General features: G+C 51.1%; 1 protein-coding gene across 1 annotated transcript; it reads left to right on the forward strand.

Annotated features, from left to right (window-relative positions):
• The first annotated feature begins 791 nt into the window (after positions 1-791).
• Positions 792-11734, forward strand: LOC128323807 (eppin-like). Its single transcript, XM_053247608.1, has 3 exons — positions 792-876; positions 1483-1659; positions 11571-11734. The coding sequence occupies exons 1-3, from the start codon at positions 792-794 to the stop codon at positions 11732-11734; spliced, it is 426 nt and encodes a 141-aa protein (XP_053103583.1).
• The last annotated feature ends 8882 nt before the right edge of the window (positions 11735-20616 follow it).

Raw genomic sequence — 20616 nt, forward strand, 5'->3', positions numbered from 1 at the left:
GTGCTCCCCTGCTGCTCTCCTCGCCACTGCAAGGCTCCCTGGCAACCTGCCCTGGAACTGGTACCTGGACATCTCCATCTGCCTGATGATCTGGGGCAGATCAGAGATGCACTTACCTGATTCCCTGAGCCAGGAAATTGGTCCGTCTAGCCCAAGGGCGTGGCAAGGTTGGAGTGGGCCCTGGGACAAAATAAGCTGATGGGCGCTTGCCTGCCCCCCACCTCCCCACTTTGTCTTTGGAGAGTTGGGAGCGGGAGAGTGAAGGGCAACTGGTGGGCCCCCTTCCACTCAGGGGCCCAGGGCCATTGGTCCCCCCCGCCGGGTCAATCACAGTGGCGGCCCTGCCAGGACTACTTGGACTGGCAGCCGCTCCCCAGGGTCTCAGGAGCCTGAGAGGGCTGGTCTTGTCCAAAAGCAACAGGGTTGCAGAGGCGCGGGTTGGACCCGTGTTGGAGCTGGGACTCCAGGCCACTTGGCAGCCTGCCAGGGGCCAGCTGCCCTGCCTGCGGGGTCGAGACTGGAGGAGAAGCTGCACCCAACACTAGGCTCCAGTCTGACTGGTCTCCCCACATCAAGGTGTCACCCAGCTACACCTCCCCATCCTTTGGGAAGCCACCTGTCTGGGCAAGGCTGTGCTCGGGGAATGGATTAAGAGGCATTCCATCAGCCGCCGAGAGCAGGCTTGTGGCAAGCCGTGGCCCATCCCTTGCGAGCCGCCTCCACCTGCCCGGCCCTTTAAATCTAGCCTTGCTTCGCTCCTGGGGCACAGACGGCGCTCCGGCAGCAGCATGATGAAGGCAGGCAGACACCTCTTTGCCCTGGGGCTGCTGCTCGCCCTCGGGGCCCAGCTGTCCTCTGCCAGCAAGGCAAGCCAAGGTGAGTAGTGCACTCTTGCCTCCGCAGAGACGCCAGCAATGGGCACCCTCTCCGGCACCGCTCTCCGGAACATTCCCTTTGAAGGCGGGCAGAGCAGCTCCTGCCTGCAATGTGCTCCCTTGACGGCAAGGAGGCCTGCAGCTGGGCCAGCTGGGCTGTACTGCAGAGGCACCCGCCTTGGGAGATGCTGTTGGCAGGGGTGGCTGCCGTGCAGCGTCTCCAGCCTCGAGAGAGAGAGACCCCCAGAGCCCTTCCAGCATGTGTTGAGCCTGATCCAGGATGGGTTGCCCCGGAGTGTCCTTGGCGGCCTCATTGCACCCCAGGGCACACCTTGTGGGTCTGGCCCATTAACAGTCGCCCCAGTTGGGAACTGGAGATGCCATGAGGGGACTTGAACCCAGGCGCTCTCGTTGGCTCTCGTTGACACCAGAATCACCTCTCCTGCCCCAGACCTTCAAAGGTTCAGCCCTGTCACCTCTTGGCTTGAAGATTGAGCTTTGGAACTGGTGGGCTTGTGGATGGGGGGGGGGGTGGTGTCTCGCAGCCTGGTCCCCCTCCCACCTCGACTGCCCGTGTCCTTCAGCAGCTGTGCCTCCTCCTTTGCAGCCAAGGCAGGCTACTGCTACAACGTGCCGCCCCTGGGAGACGTCTTTGATGAGAAGGACTGCAGCACCTGCCTCAAGAACAACTCCTGCTCCAACTGCGACAGGGACGCCCAGTGCCCAGGCACGGAGAAGTGCTGCCCGGGGGACTGCGGCTACGTCTGCCAGGAAGCTGTCTTTGGTAAGGGGGCGAGGAATCCTCCGGTCAGGCTGTGGGGCTTTTCTCTTCCTGCGGCTTCCTTCCAGCAAGGAGGACTGGGGATAGTGCTTGCCTGCCTGCCTGCCTGCCTGCCTTCCACAGATGAGGCATGCAGTGAAGGATACAGCCAGTTTCTTTGATATTGGACACCTTGCTGCTGGAATCAACCCCCCCACCCCCCCGCTTCTTGATAGTCCTGGTGCTTCCTCTTCGGCAGCATCCTGGAAAGGGCTCAGAGGCCACCTCCTTCATTCCCCACCAGGGCACTTTCCATCCTCGCTGCTCAACAGCAGCAAAATGCCTCCATTCAGGCAAGCCACATTTGAAATGTAAACGGCAGGGGGAGCAGAGTCTCGCAGAAACTAACAACCCCCACAAACAGCAACTTCCTTAGTCCAGATAAACGATGTCCTAGCTCTATATTGCAGCGATTAAATCCGAAACAAGGCATTGGAAACGTGGATGGTACCCTGCTGTCTGTGTAGGGACAGCGGTGTCAGGACGCAGGAAGTGTGGAAGCACCCTTCCGAGAAACGTCCTGACCCCGTTGTAGGGTCTAGTCTGGAAAGTGCCAGGGCAAAGCAGCATCGCTTTCCTGTTGGGCTGTCCACATGCTCTGCTCTTTGTATTTTACTGCTATTTGTATTCCTGCTGTTGCATGCATGCAGGGACAATGCCTTGGAAATGATCTAACTAAACGAGAACAAGATGTGCATTACTGCTGCCAGTTCCCAGCTTTGCCCATCAAGAAACACGAGGTGGTGTCACTGGGGCGATTTCCAGATGAAAACCCACCCCAGGGTCACTACAGATCTGCTAAAGGTGCTTCCAAACTTCCTGTGTTGTGACAGGAAAGTGTGACTTGACGGCACACTTTACTTTACTAAGTGGAGAGAAGGTTGCCAAGGCGCTTTCCAGATTAGACCCTGCAATGGGGTCACGGCGGACCCAAGGTGGAAACCAGGGTTTGGAGAATTATGATTAACTACTGGCTGAAGATTCATGCAGCCAGGAGGTTTAATACCTCTCTTTCTTGCTATCTCCCTCCATCCCTCTTGGTCTGAAAGGATAGTCAACAAACTGGTGTCAATAGGGTTAGACCCTGAATATTTTGTTGGAGTTGGGCCTCCAGCCTGCAAAGGCTCTGGTTTACCGATGTCTTCTGGATACTGAGCTGCAAAATGAGACTGCCCTTCTCCCAAAACTGTACAGACCTTTAAAATCATGGCTAGGATGTTCTACTGCTCCATATTGATCTAGTATCACTTTCTCCAAGTATCGCTGGGCCTTCTCTAGAGCCCGTTTTAATGCACTGCCATCTGCTTTACTTTATGGCAGATTCCATCATTGGCCGATAGAAGTAGGACTTTGCCCTTGTAGCTCTAATGAAATTGAGACGGTTGCTCATATCCTGCTTCATATTGAATTGTATAAAGAAGTTAGGAAATGCTTAATTGTACCCTTATTATCACGACGTTTGGGCTGCTGTCGAAGCAGTATTCCTAATGATCTGTTAGTGATTTTTCTTCTTGAAGATAAGGATGCTGATATTTCTTACCCAGTGGCAAAGTTTTGCTACATTGATAGCAGAATTCAGAGTATTTTAATGTAGGGTGAGTCTTGTGGGATTATTTGAATGTATCTTGTGATTTGTTCTTGCTATGTATTTATTTGTCTTGCTGGTCAATAGACTTGAATGGACAAGATAACATTCAAATAATCCCACAAGACTCACCCTACATCAATATACTCCGAATTCTGCTATCAATGTAGCAAAACTTTGCCACTGGGTAAGAAATATCAGCATCCTTATCTTCAAGAAGAAAAACCACTAACAGATCATTAGGAATACTGCTTCGACAGCAACCAAAACGTCGTGATAATAAGGGTACAATTGATTGATTGATTGATTGATTGATTGATTGTCATGGCAGGTCTCAGAAGTGTGCTTCCACACTTCCTGTGTTGTGACACCGCAGTCCCTACGCTGACAGAAGGGTGCTGTTCACATTTCCGATGACTGACTTCGGATTTTATCTTTGCGATTTAGTGCTACAACTTTGCAAGTCTACTGCAGAAAAATAGCTGTATTTTCCCATTGTAGGAGATTGTGGGATTGTTTTCAAGACGATCCTGCCAAGTTGAAGCCTTTTACCCTTGTTGTAGCATGTAATCTGGAAAGCCCCTGGGTGTGGTTCTTTTCTGAAAAGCTGGCATTGAGACAGACTCGTGAAATGTGAACGGTGATGATGGTGATGCTTCAGTCCCAAAGTTATGTAAGCGCTATTGACGGAAATTCATGCAAGTATCGACCTGAATGACTCCCCACATATTTTAGCAGAGCAGCAGGTCTCTCCACAGGTGAGAAGGAGGTTGCCTGGAAACTAGAGTTGCCATGCCCCCCCCCACCCCAAATTCTGGGTTTCGCCCAGATTTCAAGCATCTCACCCAGATTGCTTAGCCCACCTAGATTTGCCCGGATTTCAGCTTTCATTTAAGAAAGAAAAAAGAAAATGAAAAAAAGAAGAAGCTAACCTTCAGCCCTTGTAGAAGCGGAGTTACGGAGCAAAGCATGCAGTCACTTTCTGCTCAAAAATTATTTTCAAGCCAATATACATAATATGCAAATTAGGCACCCGGATTTGGAAAGCCAGAATAGGGCAACCCTGCTAGAAATGGCTTCCTTGCTAGCTCATGGAACCGGTCGGGGTGCGGGGGAGAATGAGGCTTGTAACAAGAGAACCCAAATATGCCATTTCAGCAGCTTCTCCTGGGAGGCAACATTGAATTGTGTACACCTCAGTCCCCCACTGCTTTAAGGCTAATATTGGCTCCAGGAGTGCAGTTAGGAGCATAGGAAACTGCCCCATACTGAGTCAGACCATTGGTCTCTCTAGCTCAGTATGGTCTTCACAGACTGGCAGAGGCTTCTCCGAGGTTGCAGGCAGGAATCTCTCTCAGCCCTGTCTTGGAGATGCTGCCAGGGAGGGAACTTGGAACCTAGATGCTCTTTCCAGAGAGGCTCCATCCCCGGAGAGGAATATCTGACAGTGCTCACATGTAGACTCCTATTCATATGCAACCAGGGCGGACCCTGCTTAGCTAAGGGGACAAGTCATGCTTGCTACCACCAGACCGGCTCTCCTCCCAGAGAGGTCACAGGAGACACAAATGGATCACAGGGTGTGTGTGTGTGTGTGCTTTCCTCTTGGGACTTGATTTGTGCTGCCCTCGACTCCTTCTACTTGCTCCTCTTGCCGGGCTCCATAAAGGACAGGTTCCTCCCCTTTTAGTAGCTACTCCCTGTATTCTACCATAGACAACCACAGGGCTCAAGCTAAATGTAAAGCTATTGTAAAAGCCAATAAAAATTTAAAATGCAAAAGGAGTTGCCACCAACTTGACGGCACACTTTACTCTACTAAGTGGAGAGAAGGTTGCCAAGGCGCTTTCCAGAGTAGACCCTGCAACAGGGTCACACCACATCTCGGGAGTGTGCTTCTACACTTCCTGGGTTGTGACACTGCAGTCCCTACGCTGACAGCAGGGTGCTGTTGTTGTTGTTGTTATTGTTACTATTATTATTAATTCGATGTTCATATTTCTGATGCCTTGTTTCAGATTTAATTGCTGAGATTTATTGATAAAAAGTATGTCTGGCCTAAAAAGGTTGCTGGTTTTTTGGGGTTGTTAGTTTTCGCGAGACTGCTCCCCGATAGACACTTTGCTATTTATGTTTGGAATGCGATTTGCCTGAACAGAAGCATTTTGCTGCTGTTGAGCAGCTAACTGGAAAGCACCCAGCTTGAGCTTGGTTGTGTCTTGGTGGAAGTCTTGGTGGAAGGAACCATGCCTGCTCAAACGCTCCACTCCACACAGCTCTGCTTTGTACTGCGTCTGGAAGCCGTCTGGTTGCTTCCTGCCCCTTCAGACTCCTCACATCCTAGCTGGCTGAGATTGCAAGCTGGTGAAAGGAGAAGAGAGACCAGCGGGGGTGTGTGTGTCTGTGTGCCATTCCTGTCACTCCTGATGCTTTGGTGTCACCTGTGTTTGGCCGGCCGCGCCCCTTCACTCCCTCCTGCGTGCAGCTGTGGCAGCTGAGCAGCGGGCTGCTCCCCCAGGGAAGCTGGTGCCACCATGTGCACGGTGGGGAGAAAAAGAGCCCTGGAGGGCTGCTGGGTGCCGGCAAGTACAGCGGCCCGGATATCAGCTGTGCAGGGGCTCTTGGAGGAACCTGGGTGCAGAGTTACAGCACCGCCCCTGGAGACTGCGTCACGAGGGCTGGGCCAGATTGCTGTGTTGACGATGCACAATAGTGTGGAGGCATCCCAGAGCCCAGATGGTGCAAAGCTGCCTGAGGGTCAATCCTGCCCTTCTCATGTGCTCCAAGGAGTTGCATCTGTGTGCAGCATCCTGCTGCCTACCTTTGCAGGCTTGCCAGGGCAACTATGGAGATTTCCAGGCAGGAGGCTTTACACCCATGGCTTTTAATGCAAATCCACTCTGGACTGGAGTGTGCCAGTCCACATATTAGTTTTGTTGCCCTGACCTCCCTGCGGGCTATCAGGGACCAGTACACAACCAACTCTGCTTCCCCCCGAATTACTGTCGAAAATTACTGCACATTCTAGCTTGGCCTGAATTATGTCTGGGGTAAAAAAAATCCTCTATATGTGGCAGTTTTTCTTTCTTTCTTTTTTGGATTGGCTCAGGATTTCTCCTTTGATGTGTAGATTGGCATTGGCACTAATTGGGAGGTACTCTGCTCGGAGTGCTTTGCAATTGCAAGTGCTGGGGGAGGGGAGGCTGCGTCAGGCCTTGAGAGAGAAGTTAGTTTAGCTCGGATGTCTGTGTACTGTCCCCAAAGCAACTCTCAGCAAGCCGGCCTTTCTTTCCGTTAGCACTTGACACAGAGAAGGTGTGGAATCTGTTTTATTTTTTGCACAAAGTGCTGCTCAGATCTGCCAGTTTGGACAATGGATATTTTCTCCTTCCTCCAAATTAACCCTTGAGACATTTCTCCTGGCAGGAACCTGATGCATTTAGATGGCTTGTGACAAGCAGAAATGTGATTGCAAGCACTGGGGGATGTTGTTCTTCTTGCTGTTGCTGTTGTTACAGATGGGTGATACTCTGTTGAGGGAGGGGGAGGGAGACATTCCTGAGTTAAACACAAGCACAGACTGCAAAATATGTCTTGCTATATTTGACATAGGCTTTAGATATGCAGAATGGATGTAACCTGAGCCCTTTCTTGTCTAGGCTGATTCCATTAGGGGTGTGGGTGGGTGGGGTGAAGGCAGTCACTTGCTCCCTACCTTAGCAGGCTTGCCAGGGCAACTGGGGAGATTTCCAGGCAGGAGGCATGGCTCAACATTATGTGCTGAAGGCAGTCACTTACAAAGGCAAGGGCTAAGGGTCCTGCTGTTTGATCCAGCTGCTTGGCAACTCGCTCTTGCTCTTAGCTGTCAAACTATACCTGTATATAAAAAAAGCTTGCTCTCTCTCGAGGGAAAACTTGGACCAGGTAGGTGCGAACACACAGGAAAAAGATCTGCCAGGGAGTGCGTGGAGGAGCTGACAGCTGTGTGAACTGTCAAACTAATCCTGCAAAGTAAACATCTTATGAATCTGCTGTGAAGCAGATTCGCTCTTACAACCCAAGGCATGAAGCCATGTGTGAAAAACCTCCAGGGGAGTGAAGCCGCGTCGTGGGTGTTGCTTGCATCCCGCTCCCTGCCTGAAGGGTCGATGGGGGCTCGCTCTGGAGAAATTGGGCCTGACCATTTCAGTGTGTTCCAAAGGGCAGAGAGGAGAGCGGATTTTTCAGTCAACATTGAGCAAAATTAGGGAAAGTAGGTGTTTGCTTTTAACATTGTTTGCTTGTAAAATCTGTTTTTGAGTGACACTTTAAAAAGTGGTTAGAATTGGTCAGGGGTAACTCTAGAACAACATGAGTAAAGGAGTGGCAAAGAACATTATTAGGCGAGTGGAGATTTCGTTGTACATGAAATACTCATAGAGGCAAGGTAATCGCCAGGAAGGAAGCGAAGGGGTTGGCCCGGCTCCTGGGGGGCGGGGGCGGGAGGAGTCTCCCCCTGACCTGGCTGCAGGGGCTTCTGCTGCTGGTTCTAGGGCTTCTTTAAACATTGGAGGCCTTTGGAAATAATTAATTCAAGCTGTGGGGCTATAATGTGCCATGGCTGTGCTGTAAAGTTCTGGTCTGGGGATGGGGGAGCAAAAGCAGGGGGGGGAGGAATTCTTTTGGTGGGGATCCATTGCTGCTTCCCCTTGGAGTTGTCCCTGGAATTTGTCCCATTCAATGCTCTTAAACTTTGTCCTGTCTAAACCCCGAAACCCCCAAGACCCATAGGTGAAAATGTTGATAAACAAATATACCCGTTATGATGAAATAAAACCAATAGGTATAAAAGCAAATTCTGATTAGTAGAATTTGCTACAGAATTTGCTCCTTTCCCATTTGTTTCAGGTCTAGGATAAGATCCAGCAGTAGAATATCAAGAAGGCCCTAGACAGAAGTGTGTGTGTGTGTGTGTGTGTGTGTGTGTGTGTGTGTGTATCCTGGCACATATTCTCAGGAATGCAGACTTCTAGCAACAACAGTAAGAACAGGCGATGCATTAAGAGAATGTTGACTGAACAACGCACCACACAAGGTGGAACTTAGGAAGTTGCCTTATTCCACGTTGGTCCATCGAGACCTTTGGTTCATCTAGCTCAGTACTGTCTACACTGATAGGCTCCCCAAATGTCAGGCTCAGGGGTCTTTCCCAGCTCCTCCTGAAGATGCTACCAGGGGTTGAATGCAGCGCCTTTTGCATGCAAAGCAGATGCTCTGCCACTGAGCTATGGGCCCATCCTCAAAGAGAAGAAAGGGGCCTCCCTTCTCAGGGCATGCCCACAATTTCTAGACATGCTAAATGACTGTGCCTTAGAACAGTTGGTCATAGAACCAACCAGAGAGAAGGCGACCTTGGACTTAATCATGCCTGATGCCCAGGTCCTGGTCAGAGTTGTAGAACCATTGGGGAAGAGTGACCATAGTGTGATTCAATGCAGCTTATATGCGAGTGGAGCATTGCCAAGGAAGTCCAACACAGAAGCGTTGGACTTCAGAAGAGGAAACTTATAAAAAATGAGAGGATTGATAAAAAGGAAGCTGAAAGGGAAAGTCAGGAGGGTCAAATCATGGAAAAGAAAGCATGGAACTTATTTAAAACCACAATAACAGAAGCTCAGTTGGAATGCATACCAAGAAGGTGGAAAGGTACCACCAAGTTCAGGAGGACACCATCGTGGCTTACAAGTGGAGTCAGGGAAGATATAAAAGGGAAGAAGACTTCCTTCAGAAAATGGAAGTCCTGAACAAATGAAAAGAACTGGAAGGAACACAAACTCTGGCAAAAGAAATGCAAGGTGACAATAAGGGATGCAAAAAGAGATTTTGAGGAGCATATAGCTAGAAGTGTCAAGGGGAATAACAAAAACTTCTTTAAATATATCAGAAGCAGAAAACCTGCCAGGGAGGTGGTTGGACCCTTAGTTGATGTGGGCGTGAAATGAAATATTAAGGAGGATAAGGAGATTGTAGAGAAGCTGAATGAATTCTTTGCATCTTTCTTCATGGCGGAGGATACTGACCATATACCCTCTCCGGAATTGAGCTTCTCAGGCTTGGAGGCTGAAGAAATGGGCCAATTTGAGGTGACAAGAGAAGATATTCTAAACTGTTTGAAAAACTAACAGTTAACAAATCATCAGGGCCAAATGGCATCCACCCAAGAGTTCTGAAGGCACTCAAATGTAAAATTGCTGAACTCCTAGCAATAATATGTAACTTGTCCCTACAATCAGGCTCTGTACCAGAGGACTGTAAACTAACTGATGTAACTCCTATTTTCAAAAAGGGATTGGGTGGTGGCGGGGATCCAGGGAAATTACAGGCCGGTTAGCTTAATGTCTGTGTGAAGTAAATTGATGGAAAACATACTAAAGGACAAAATTGTTAACCATATAGAAGAACAGGCCTTGCTGCAGGAGAACCAGCCTGGCTTCTGCAAGGGCAAGTCTTGCCTCACTCACCTTTTGGAGTGCTTTGAGAATGTTAACAAGCATGTGGATAAAGGTGATCCAGTTGACGTAATATACTTGGAATTCCAAAAAGCTTTTGACAAAGATCTCAAACAAAGGCTCTTGAGTAAACTTAGCAGTCATGGGATAAGGGGACAAGTACATGTGTGGATTGGTAACTGGTTGAAGGACAGGAAACAGAGAGTAGGAATAAATTGACAGTTTTCACAATGGAGGGAAGAAGTGGGAACTCCCAGGGATCTGTACTGGGACCAGTGCTCTTCAACTTGTTCATAGATGATCTAGAAGTTGGGGAAAGCAGTGAAGTGGCCAAATTTGCAGATCACACTAACCTATTTAGGATAATGAAATCCAAAAGAGATTGTAAGGAGCTCCAAAAGGATCTCTCCAACCTGGGTGTGTGGGTGACAAAATGGCAAATGCGGTTCAATGTTGGCAAGTGTGAAGTGATGCACACTGGGACGAAAAACCTCAATTGCACGTATACATTTATTTTATTTTATTTTATTTTATTTAACACATTCTTATAACACCCCAAATGCACGGTCTCTAATGGGGTCTGAGCTGTCAGTGACTGATCAGGAGAGAGAACTTTGGGTCATGGTTAATTCCATGCTCATTAGGAATGGGATTGAAAATAAAAATGCTAATCTCATAATGTCCGTATACAAATCTATGGTGCAGCCACCTTTGGAGTACTCTCTGCCAGGGGATGTGGTGGTGGCCAGCAGTTTGGATGGCCTTAAAAGGAGCTTAGACAAATTCATGGAGGACAGATCTCTCCGTGGCTACTAGTCTGGTGGCTATAGGCCACCTCCAGCCTTGGAGGTAGGATACCAGTTGCAAGAGAGCAACAGCAGGAGAGAGGGCATGCACATACCTCTTGCTTGCGGGCTTCCTGAGGCATCTGGTAGGCCACTTTGTGAAGCAGGCTGCTGGACTAGATAGGTTTCCTTGGGCCTGATCCAGCAGGGCTGCTCTTATGGCAACTGCCTGCACTCCTGGCTTGGTGCTGCCACATGTGACCCTGAGTGTGGGGCATGCCCCAGTGGAAAGCAGGCCCCTTTCTCCTTGGGGCACCCATCCTGCCAACACTGAAAGCAGGACCCCAGCTGTGCAGTGTGTACTGGCTACAGCTCCCCCCGACTGCACTTGCCTTCCTTTCTCTAGTGGATGGACTGGAGAAAGATCTACCTGCAGCCGCCCCAGTGTGTGCCTGGCGGCAGGGGGCGGGTTTGGCTCCAGTGCACAAGCACCTCGGGTGATCCCCCATGCTCACCTGTGGGTGGTGGTGGGGCCTTGGAGGCAGCCTTGAGCGCCTGACCCCTTCCCCGGGGCTCGTTTGAGCAGGGCGACTGGGACGCAAGGAGAGCGCAGTGGGCATCTGGGGGCCATGATGTTCTGCCTTCCCTTTTAATGCCCGTGAGGGCGATGTCCCCCCGACCAAGCACATGCCCAAGCTGAATGGTGTCTGATCATGCTGGCATATCTCTGGATGGTTGTGGTTCATTGGAAAGGGCAGTTTGCATCCCTGTGAGGGGGGCTTGAGGGGGGCAGCGGAAGCTGCGTGCAGGGGAAGAAGAAGCCTGCAGTCGCCGAGGCTGCAAGTGCCCCGGAGCGAGTGCCCTCCTGGGCCTGGATGCCACCTCTCGGAGCTGGCTGTGCCCTTCCTCTCGCCTCCACAGCCCAGAGAGCAGCCTGGGCAAGGGGAGCCCTGCTGCTCCGCTCCCTCCTCTCCGCCTGCCCGGCTCATCCTCTCCCCCTTTCTCTGGATGCCACAGACTTCTGCCAGCTGCCCTCCGTCTGCGGGAACTGCAAGGCCATGTTTGCGCGCTACTTCTACAACGCCTCCACCCAGAAGTGCGAGCGGTTCGTCTACGGGGGCTGCGGAGGGAACAAGAACAACTTTGAGTCGGAAGACGAGTGCTCCAGGACCTGCGGCTAGCCCAGTGAGTAGTGCGGGGGGCGGGGGGGGGGGGGCGGCAGCCTGGCTGTGGGCTGGAGCAGCCGGGACTTGGTCTTCCTGGCCTCAAGACCTGCCTGGTTCAGATCCAGGAGGAGACCCTTCTCTTGGCGGAACCTGCGGAGGGGTCTGGACCGCAGCCGCCTGCCGGGATGCTGTATGGCTCTGCCACGTTCCTAGGCAGGGCTGGGGGCACCGGGGGCTGCGGGCTGGTTTCCAGGTGCTTTCTTTCTGCTAAGTGATGCAGAGGCCGATTTCACGGGGCTGAAATGATAGGCGGCCAGCGGGCAGCCCCTCCTCCCTACATCCCCCTGGCCTGAGAGCCATTGAGAAAAGCGGCACTGAAGGAAGAGCCCGGGCACGGGCTTCCCAGGGGAGACCCAGGCAAAGCCAGGGCCCTTGCCCATTTCCAGACTCGAGGCCCCTAACGGGGAGCCAGAGGGAAAGCTGGCCACGGCCACGCAGCTCCTGCCCTGGACCCCAGCAGCCCGACGTCTTCTGCATTGCGGCCCCCTATCTCTGATCATCCAGGCCTGCCCCGATGGGAAAGGATGGCTGGGCTGGACCCTCATGGTCTCCAGTTTGAGACGGAAGCTCAAGAGCTTGGAAGGTGCTGGGCAGCCCCAGTATGGCTTCCTAATGTTCAGCAAGCAGCAGCACTTAGCTGAGCCACCTTTATGCTCATTGCACGACTGTATTCAACAGGAAAGGTCTATGGTGAGCCAGGACGGGTAGCCTTTGACAAGGGCAGACAGCACGGTGGCAGCAAGTGGCCTCCCACCCTCTCCTTGCAGTGTGGGTGCCTGCTGGGTCTGGATCAGGGCTCCCTCTTATCGGAAGAGCAGATGGAGACGGGGACGGGACAGTGAGGTTTTCACTCACTGCCACATCTTCGGGGAGGTGCTTCCCCTGAGCTTGCAGCTTGTTGCTAAAGGACAAGGCTGTCCCCTCATGCCTCTGTGCCCTTCAGACAAGCCCACACTACTTGCAGCCTACCACAAGCCGAGCCTCTGGGATTTGCTGCCTGCCTGGGACTGCATTAACAGGGGAGTTGGCCAGCACCTCCCCAGAAGGCCAACGGCACTGGGGGTGAGCTTAGGGAGGTACCACAGCTCAGTGGTGAGAGCCTCTGTCTTCAGGAGGGCCATGGGGCAGCCCCTCTAGGCAGGGCTGGGAGCGATCCTTGCCTGCCACTCTGGAAAGCCACAGGCAGTCTGTGCAGATCAGACTGAGCTAGGTGGACCCAGAGATGCACCTTGGTAATTGGACCTCAAGGCCTTTGGAGGGCCCCCTCCCCTGAAAATTAGCATCATCGTGCTCCACCGGGTGACCACACCACCCAGAACAGAACAGACAGTAGTGCACTGGAGGGGTGGGGTATAAATATTTTAAATAAATAATAAATATTAAGAAATAAAGAGGATTTGGGGGCCCCCAGGAGCTGTGGAGGCCCTGGACTTTGGCCCCAAAGTCCAGAAGTACAAGCGTCTCTGGGTGGACCCATGGCCTGACTTCTTGCTTTCATATGCTGGATCTCAAGTTGGGTAAGCCCGCCTTAAAATGGGCAAAGTGGTGCCATCAAGTCGGTGTCAACTTCTGGCACCCACAGAGCCCTGTGGTTGTCGTTGGTAGAGTCCAGGAGGGGTTGACCATGGCCGCCTCCTGCACAGTGTGAGATGATGCCTTTCAGCACCTTCCTTTATCGCTGCTGCCTGATATAGGCGTTTCCCATTGTCTGGGAAACATACCCTTGGGGATTTGAACCAGCAACCTCTTGCTCACTAGGCAAGTCATTTCCCTGCTGTGCCATAGAGTGTCCCTAAACATGGAGTGCAAACAAAGGAGCTAGAAGATAGGAAGCTGCCTTCTACCGAGTCAGTCCATCTAGCTTAGCATTGTCTGCACAGATTGGCAGCAGCTCTTCCAGGGTTGCAGGCACGGGCAGGAGCCTCTCTCAGCCCTATCCTGCAGTTGCCAGGGAGGCAACTTGGAACTTTCTGCATGCAAGCAGGCAGGTGCTCTTGCCAGAGCGGCTCCATCCCCTGAGTAAGGGGAATATCTGACAGTGCTCACACGTCTAGTCTCCCATTCAAATGCAGACCAGGGCAGACCTTGCTTAGCAAAGTGGACAGTTCATGCTTGCTGCCACCAGACCAGCTCTCCTCCCCTGCAGTGCCTTGTCGGCATCCTCAAGTTCCCCTTCCTCATAGGAGCTGGAAATTCAGACTCTTGGTATGACTCAGGGCTGTGGCTTGGCCCTTTTCTTCTTGGTGTGGTTGCCCAGCTCCACAGGGTCACTCTGTAGCCCCCAGGAAGTGGGGTGAGGAAGTGGCCTTTGCTGACATGGTTCTTTCTTCTTCAGGTGCAGCCTAGACTGGGAGGGTCCCCAGGGAAGCTCTGCGGAGGGCAGGTGCCCGCCCTGCTGAATACAAGTTCCGGCCCCACCACACAGCTTTGCTCTTTCCTGGCCTGGTGGTGGAGAGAGTGGCCGGGGCTGAGCTATCTTGGACTCTGCCTGGCCAATGGAGTGGCTACTTGAGGCTGCTTCTCAGGGGTGGTGGGGCTGCTTTCTACCACAGAGCTTCTTGCTCTCAGTTCCGGGGACTGCCTGGCCTCCTTGCATGTGCAATGCATTTGGAATATTTCTGTAGGATACTAAGTGATGCGCATGTGTTAAAAACATGCAGATCTGTTTGTAGCTGGAAGGAAGTGATACCTCCAGACTGGATTACTGTAATGCGCTCTATGTGGGGCTGCCCTTGTACGTAGTCCGGATACATAGGCACCATAGCCAAGTGAGGAAAAGAATGAGGCTTGTTGCTTCAGCCTCCTTTCCCTTCAACTCTGCAGGACTCTGCCGGTTCTGGATGGGGTCACACTTCCCCAGAAGGAACAGGTACGCAGTCTGGGGGTGCATCTGGATCCGAGCCTCTCCCTCGTGTCCCAGGTTGAGGCGGTGGCCAGAGGTGCCTTCTATCAGCTTCGGCGGATACACCAGCTGCGTCTGTTTCTTGAGATAAACAACCTCAGAATAGTGATACATCTGCTGGTAACTTCCATACGCTCTATGTGGGGCTGCCTTTCTATGTAGTCTGGAACCGGCAGTTGGTCCAGAATGCGGCAGCCAGGTTGGTCTCTGGGTCATCTCGGAGAGACCACATTATTCCTGTATGAGAGAATTACACTGGCTTCCAATAAGTTTCTGGGCAAAATGCTAGTTATAACCCATAAAGCCCTAAACTGCTTAGGTCCTAGTTATTTAAGAGAATGTCTCCTTCGCCTTGAGCCCATTGAGATCATCTGGGTGCTTTCCAGATTAGCTGCCTAACAGCAGGAAAATGCTCCCATTCAGGCAAATTGCATTCGAAACGTAAACAGGAGCAGTGGGAGCAGCCTCACAGAAACTAACCCAAAAAAACAGCAACTTTCTTACACCGGATATACAACGTCATAACACTATATCGCAGCGATTAAATTCGAAACAAGGCATTGACCATGTGAGCAGCACCCAGTTGTCCACGTAGGGGCTGCGGTGTCACAACGCAGGAAGTGTGGAAGCCCACTTCCGAGATACGACATGACCCTGTTGCAGGGGCTAGTCTGGAAAGCGCCCCAGAGGGGTTTGTCTGCAGTTGTCACCGGCTCGTCTGGCGGCTACGCAGGGACAGGCCTTCTCTGTTGCTGCCCTGAGACTCTGGAATGTGCTCCCTGCTGAAATAAGAGCTCCCCACCTCTGACAGCTTTTAAGAAGTCTCTAAAGACTTATTTTTCCACCCAGGTTTTTTAACTGTATTGTAGTTTTAAATTGTTTTAAGTGGTTTTCATTTTAATCTGTTTTATGTTGTTGTAAACCGCCCAGAGACAGAAGTTTCTAGACAGAAGTAACCGCCTTGGGATTTTCTTAATGAAAGGCGAGGTATACATTTAACAATAAAATAAATTTAACAATAACTAAAGATTAGGGCAGATTAAAAATTTGTAAAAACAAACAAACAAACAAACAAACCGCATCCCTCTTTCCTTGGTCCCAGCAGGGAGTCCTTGGGGACCTCAGTGCAAGGATTGCTGCAGGGGCTTTGCTGGGATGCCGACCTCTCTTCCCTCTTGCTCTGCTGGCCACTGGAGCTGGAAGCTATGTGTGGGGAAGCTCGGGGTAAATGTTGAAGCCACTTGGAATTACACTTGTGCCATGAGGGAAGCAGGCCCTCCCCTCTGCTCTCAGCTTTCCTTTCTGTGCAGGTTCACATTGCCTGCCTCCATGTTTTCCTTCTAGCCAATGGAGGGAGGGAGAGAGAAAGAGTGTGTGTGTTCGTGTGTTTGAGAGCTCCATGGGGAGGAACACAATGTTGCCTTCAAAACCTCCTATCTTAGACTGGGAGCATTTGTATACACTCACAGATTCCTTCCCTTTTTTCCAACACATGTGTGTTGTGTTTTACATCAGTTTGTTGGTAAAACCTCTTTTTTAACCAGCAAAAACCTTAAGCAAGCAGACTAATATTGTTCAAAAAGGTTAACTTGGGCAAACACAGAGGTTTTCTAACTATAACTTTCAAAGAGTTTGCTTCCTGAAAACTGGTTTTTCCACTCTTCACATCTAGGCAAGGCAGTTCTATTTGCATTCCTAAAGAGTGCTTTCCTCTTGTCATGCTAATGATTATGTAAATGCTTTAGTCAGTGCCTCTCCCTGGCATTTGCTGCAGTGTTTTAAGAAAATCTCGCTTAAAACCTGGATTCAAAAAACCCGGAAATGCATCGAGACAAGCTAGAATTTGGAAGACAAAGCCCGATTTGTGTGTGGGGTGCTTCCAAAGATCTCGAATGGACTTCGGGGTAAGTCTGTCTGGTGTGTGAATGCACACACACTCTTCCAGAGGAGATTTGTGGCAAGTAACAGCCCTGTGTGGAAAGGCTCCTGGGGACTGAAGCTGCTTGTTGCTTGAACCGGCCCCCTTGCCTGCCAGTTCGTCCAGCTTCAGTCTGCTGGTGGTGTCAACTCCGAGGACCTGAGGTTGGCCAAGGATGTGTCTCTGCCTCAAGAGAAAGGGGATGCCTTTGCATACACGGTGTGTGGCTGATGGTGTAGGGAGGACTCTGGCTGCTTGCTTTGCTCCCTCGATCGGTACCACCAGCAGAGAGACCAGGCTTGCAGCTGCTCTCTGGGGGCTTTGGGACCCAGGATTGCTGCTCCCCAGGAGACCCCACACCTCCCTTTAAAACACCTTAATATTTAGTTGTCAGAGCGGTTGGCCCCGTTGTCTAACCGCCATGGTGGTGTTGCTGATGGAGGATGAATAAAGACAAGGGCGTGTGGCTCGGGGAAGCGTCTCAGCAGCGCCTGGCCAGCTGAGAGCAGCAGAGGGGCAGCCAGGGGGTTCCTCTCCCCACTGGAGCACAAGGAGTTGGCTGGCTCAGCAGCATCATGTAGGATGCCATCTGATACACCAGGAGGGGCTGCCTCTGTCCTCGTTCTGAGTCTCCATCCAGGATCACTGTGGAAAATCAGAAAGAAAGAAGACATGAATTCCAAAAGGTACGAGAACTCAAGCAGCAAGCAGAGATTTTGTTTGGTTGTGCTTCTTTTCACAGTTACATGATTGACAACTGTAGTGTGTGTGGGGGGGAGAGTTCAGATCCCCCAGGACCTTGTGGGCAGGCACCAACTGGTATCCTGCTACCACCACCACCACCACCTGGGAAGGTTCGTTCTGACCCCTCCCCTCCTCCCCAGGGTATACCCGACTGGGTCGAACAGCATGTCCAAGTCTCCCCCTCACAGCTTCTCCAATGACCTGAAACTGGGAAGTGATCACTTGGGGGGAAACATTAGGAGGCTGTGGCTCCTTTGGCCTAGGGCTGGGGAGGCAGGTGCCTGCTCCCCCCTTCCCCACTGGGGAAATCTGGTATTCTTTTAAGAAACATGTTATGAAACATCTTTAAGCACACAGTGGCCCGTGTGGGGTATTGAAATGGTTCAGTGCCGACAACTGTCTTGACAAACTTATCACCCTTGAGCACCGTAGCTATCTTCCGGGTCATTTCAAGAATCTCATGTCTGTATCTTGTACAGGCCTGTATGTAAATATGTAAACGTCTTGCTTGCAGCAATGTGCCAATTCTTTCTGCATGTCAAAAGTGTTTGTCTTGTTCTCTTCATATCACTTTAGGAACTCTGTTCTTTCAGCAGGAAACAGGGTTAACCACTCAAAAAGCTTTATTCTTAAAATAGGACATAGATGGGAAGAACTAGGAGGAGAGGCCTCAGCCTTATTAGGACACGCAGGCAGCACAGAGGGGAAGGAAAGAACGAGCAAAGGCAAACTGGCTGCCACGCCTGTCCCTATTTCCGCTTTTGTCTTGGTCCTTGGGGGGGCGGGGGGCTGTTCTACCCAGGCCTCCAGGCCACCTCCACAGCTCAGGCCCCAGGAAGAGAGGCCCTGAGCACCACCTTCTCCTCCCTGCTCCCCCCCCACCAACAACTCTCTCTCTCTCTCTCTCTCTGAACCCCCCCTGAGAAAACTCTCAAAAGACAAGAGACCCCCTTTTCCCCAAAAGCGAGGGAAAGATTCATTTACATAGTCCCCATGGGGAGACTGTAGCCAATTGCAGGGCCTGGTTTGTGGTCTGACTCTGATGTCATTCCTCCCAGCAACCAGGTCCAGTTGCTGCTAACCCTTTGCTCACTACAACCTCTTAGTTATTTCTTGCGTTAGGTACCCGGTGGAGAATCAGGCAATGCACAATTGCTTCTTAGGGGTTAGGGCTAGGGTTAGGCTCAAACCCTACAGCAGAACACTCACTGGCCAACTTCGGACATAATGCCAAACTGGAGGCAATGTGCCAGAGGTTCTACCATGGTTTTGTCACCCAACCTTGGGTTGTTTGTTTGTTTGTTTATTTTCTATGGCTCCCTGTCCCCAAAGGGCTCACAATCTAAAAAGAAACATCAGACAGACACCAGCAACAGTCACTGGAGGTCCTGTGCTGGGGGTGGAGAGGGCCAGTTGCTCTCCCCCTGCTAAATAAAGACGCCAAACCATAATTTGTACCTTCAGTTTGTAGTGAGTTGTGTTGCTGAACTCTGAGGTTTGAAGGTGTTGTCGTGTCGTCCGAATTCTGCTGCTGCTGTAACCTGGGTTTCGCGCCCCAGCCCCTCCAGCTACCATGAAGAGGCCGGCTCACAGCTGCCCAACACTGCATCAGTTCTAAGGCTGCCACGTTTCATGCTTGCCTCGCCCCCTGCTGTTCCCGTCTTCCTCCCGCCACTGCTTGGCAGCAGGGATGCCGCGTCCCTACAGCTCATGCATTTAAAGGGACAGAAGTGCATTAGAGACAGCCAGCTTTCCCCTTTATCTTTTGTTCCTCCCCTGTTCCTTGCACAAAAAAGGATGGGAGGACAAGATAGGTCTCTGTGCTGCCTCAACAGCACCACGGCTTTGGTATGAATGCAAGTAACAAGCCAGGTTCATCATCATTGTCATCACCACCACCACCATCACCACCAACAACAAGAACTTTATTTGTTACCTGGCCAAAAACAAATTTTTCTCTGGGTGGCTCACAACAGAGGATGAAAACAAAATAAAAACACATAACTCATTAAATCATAACAGACAAAAGAAAAAAGAAAAAAAAATACAATACAAAGCAGCTTAAAAACTCATTTTAAAATTGGTTAAAGATCAGATCAAATCTGAAAACCTGAATTTAAAAGGCCTGGGTGGGGGAAAAAAAATCTTTACCTGGTGTCTTCAAGAACAACGTGATGAAGCCAGGTGAACCTCACTGGGGAGGCTATTCCATAAGTGGGGTGCAACCACTGGAAAGGCCCTCCCCCGGTAGCCACCCGCCTCACCTCGTTTGGCAGGGGCAGCTGGAGGGCGGCTTCCGAAGAAGATCTTAACGTTCGAGTATGGACATACGGAGCAAGGCACTCTCTCAAGTAACCTGGTCCCAAGCTATTTAGGGCTTTAAATGTTAAAACCAGCACTTTGAATTGGGCCCAGAAACGGACTGGGAGCCAGTGCAGCTGACAAAGCATGGAAATGTCCAGTCCCAATTCATAATCTCACAGCCCTATTATGTACCAGCTGCAGTTTCCGGACCATTTTCAAAGGCAGCCCCATATACAATGCATTGCAGTAATCTAAGCAAGAGGCTACCAGAGCATGAGTAACTGTGGCCAAGCTCACTCTGTCCAGGTATGGTTGCAGTTGCTGTATCAGCCGAAGCTGATAAAAGGTGCCCCAAGCCACAGAGGCCCCTTGAACCTCTAGCGACAGTGCTGGATCAAGGAGCAGTCACTAGAACCTGGAGTTTTGGGGGGAGAGCAACCCCGTCTAGAACAGCCTGAACATCATCCACCCGGGCAGAGGAACCACCAACCAACAGTACTTCTGTCCTTTCTGGACTGAGTCTCAGCTTATTCACCCTCATTCAGTCTGTTACTGCATCTAAGCACTGGTTTAAGATGGTCATCACCACTTCACCTGTGTCTGATGAAAATGTGGGATGATGTTGATGAAATGACAACGGAGTGTCATCTGCATTTTGAAGACACCTCAAGCCAAATCTCCTGATGGCCTCTCCCAGGGGCTTCATGTCAATGTCAAACAGCATTGGGGAAATTATGGAACCTTGTGGAACCCCATATTATAACTGCCAAGGGGTTGAGCAGTAGTCCCCCAGCACCACCTTTTGGGAACAGGCCTCGAGGTCGGAGTGGAACCACCTCCAAGCAGTGCCTCCCACACCCAACTCAGCCAGCCTATCCAAAAGGATACCATGGCCAATGGTATCGCAAGCCATGAGAGATCCAAGAGAATTAACAGGGTTATACTCTCTCACACACACACCCCGCATAG

Source organism: Hemicordylus capensis, chromosome 4, assembly GCF_027244095.1.
Source record: "Hemicordylus capensis ecotype Gifberg chromosome 4, rHemCap1.1.pri, whole genome shotgun sequence".
Classification (NCBI taxonomy): domain Eukaryota; kingdom Metazoa; phylum Chordata; class Lepidosauria; order Squamata; family Cordylidae; genus Hemicordylus; species Hemicordylus capensis.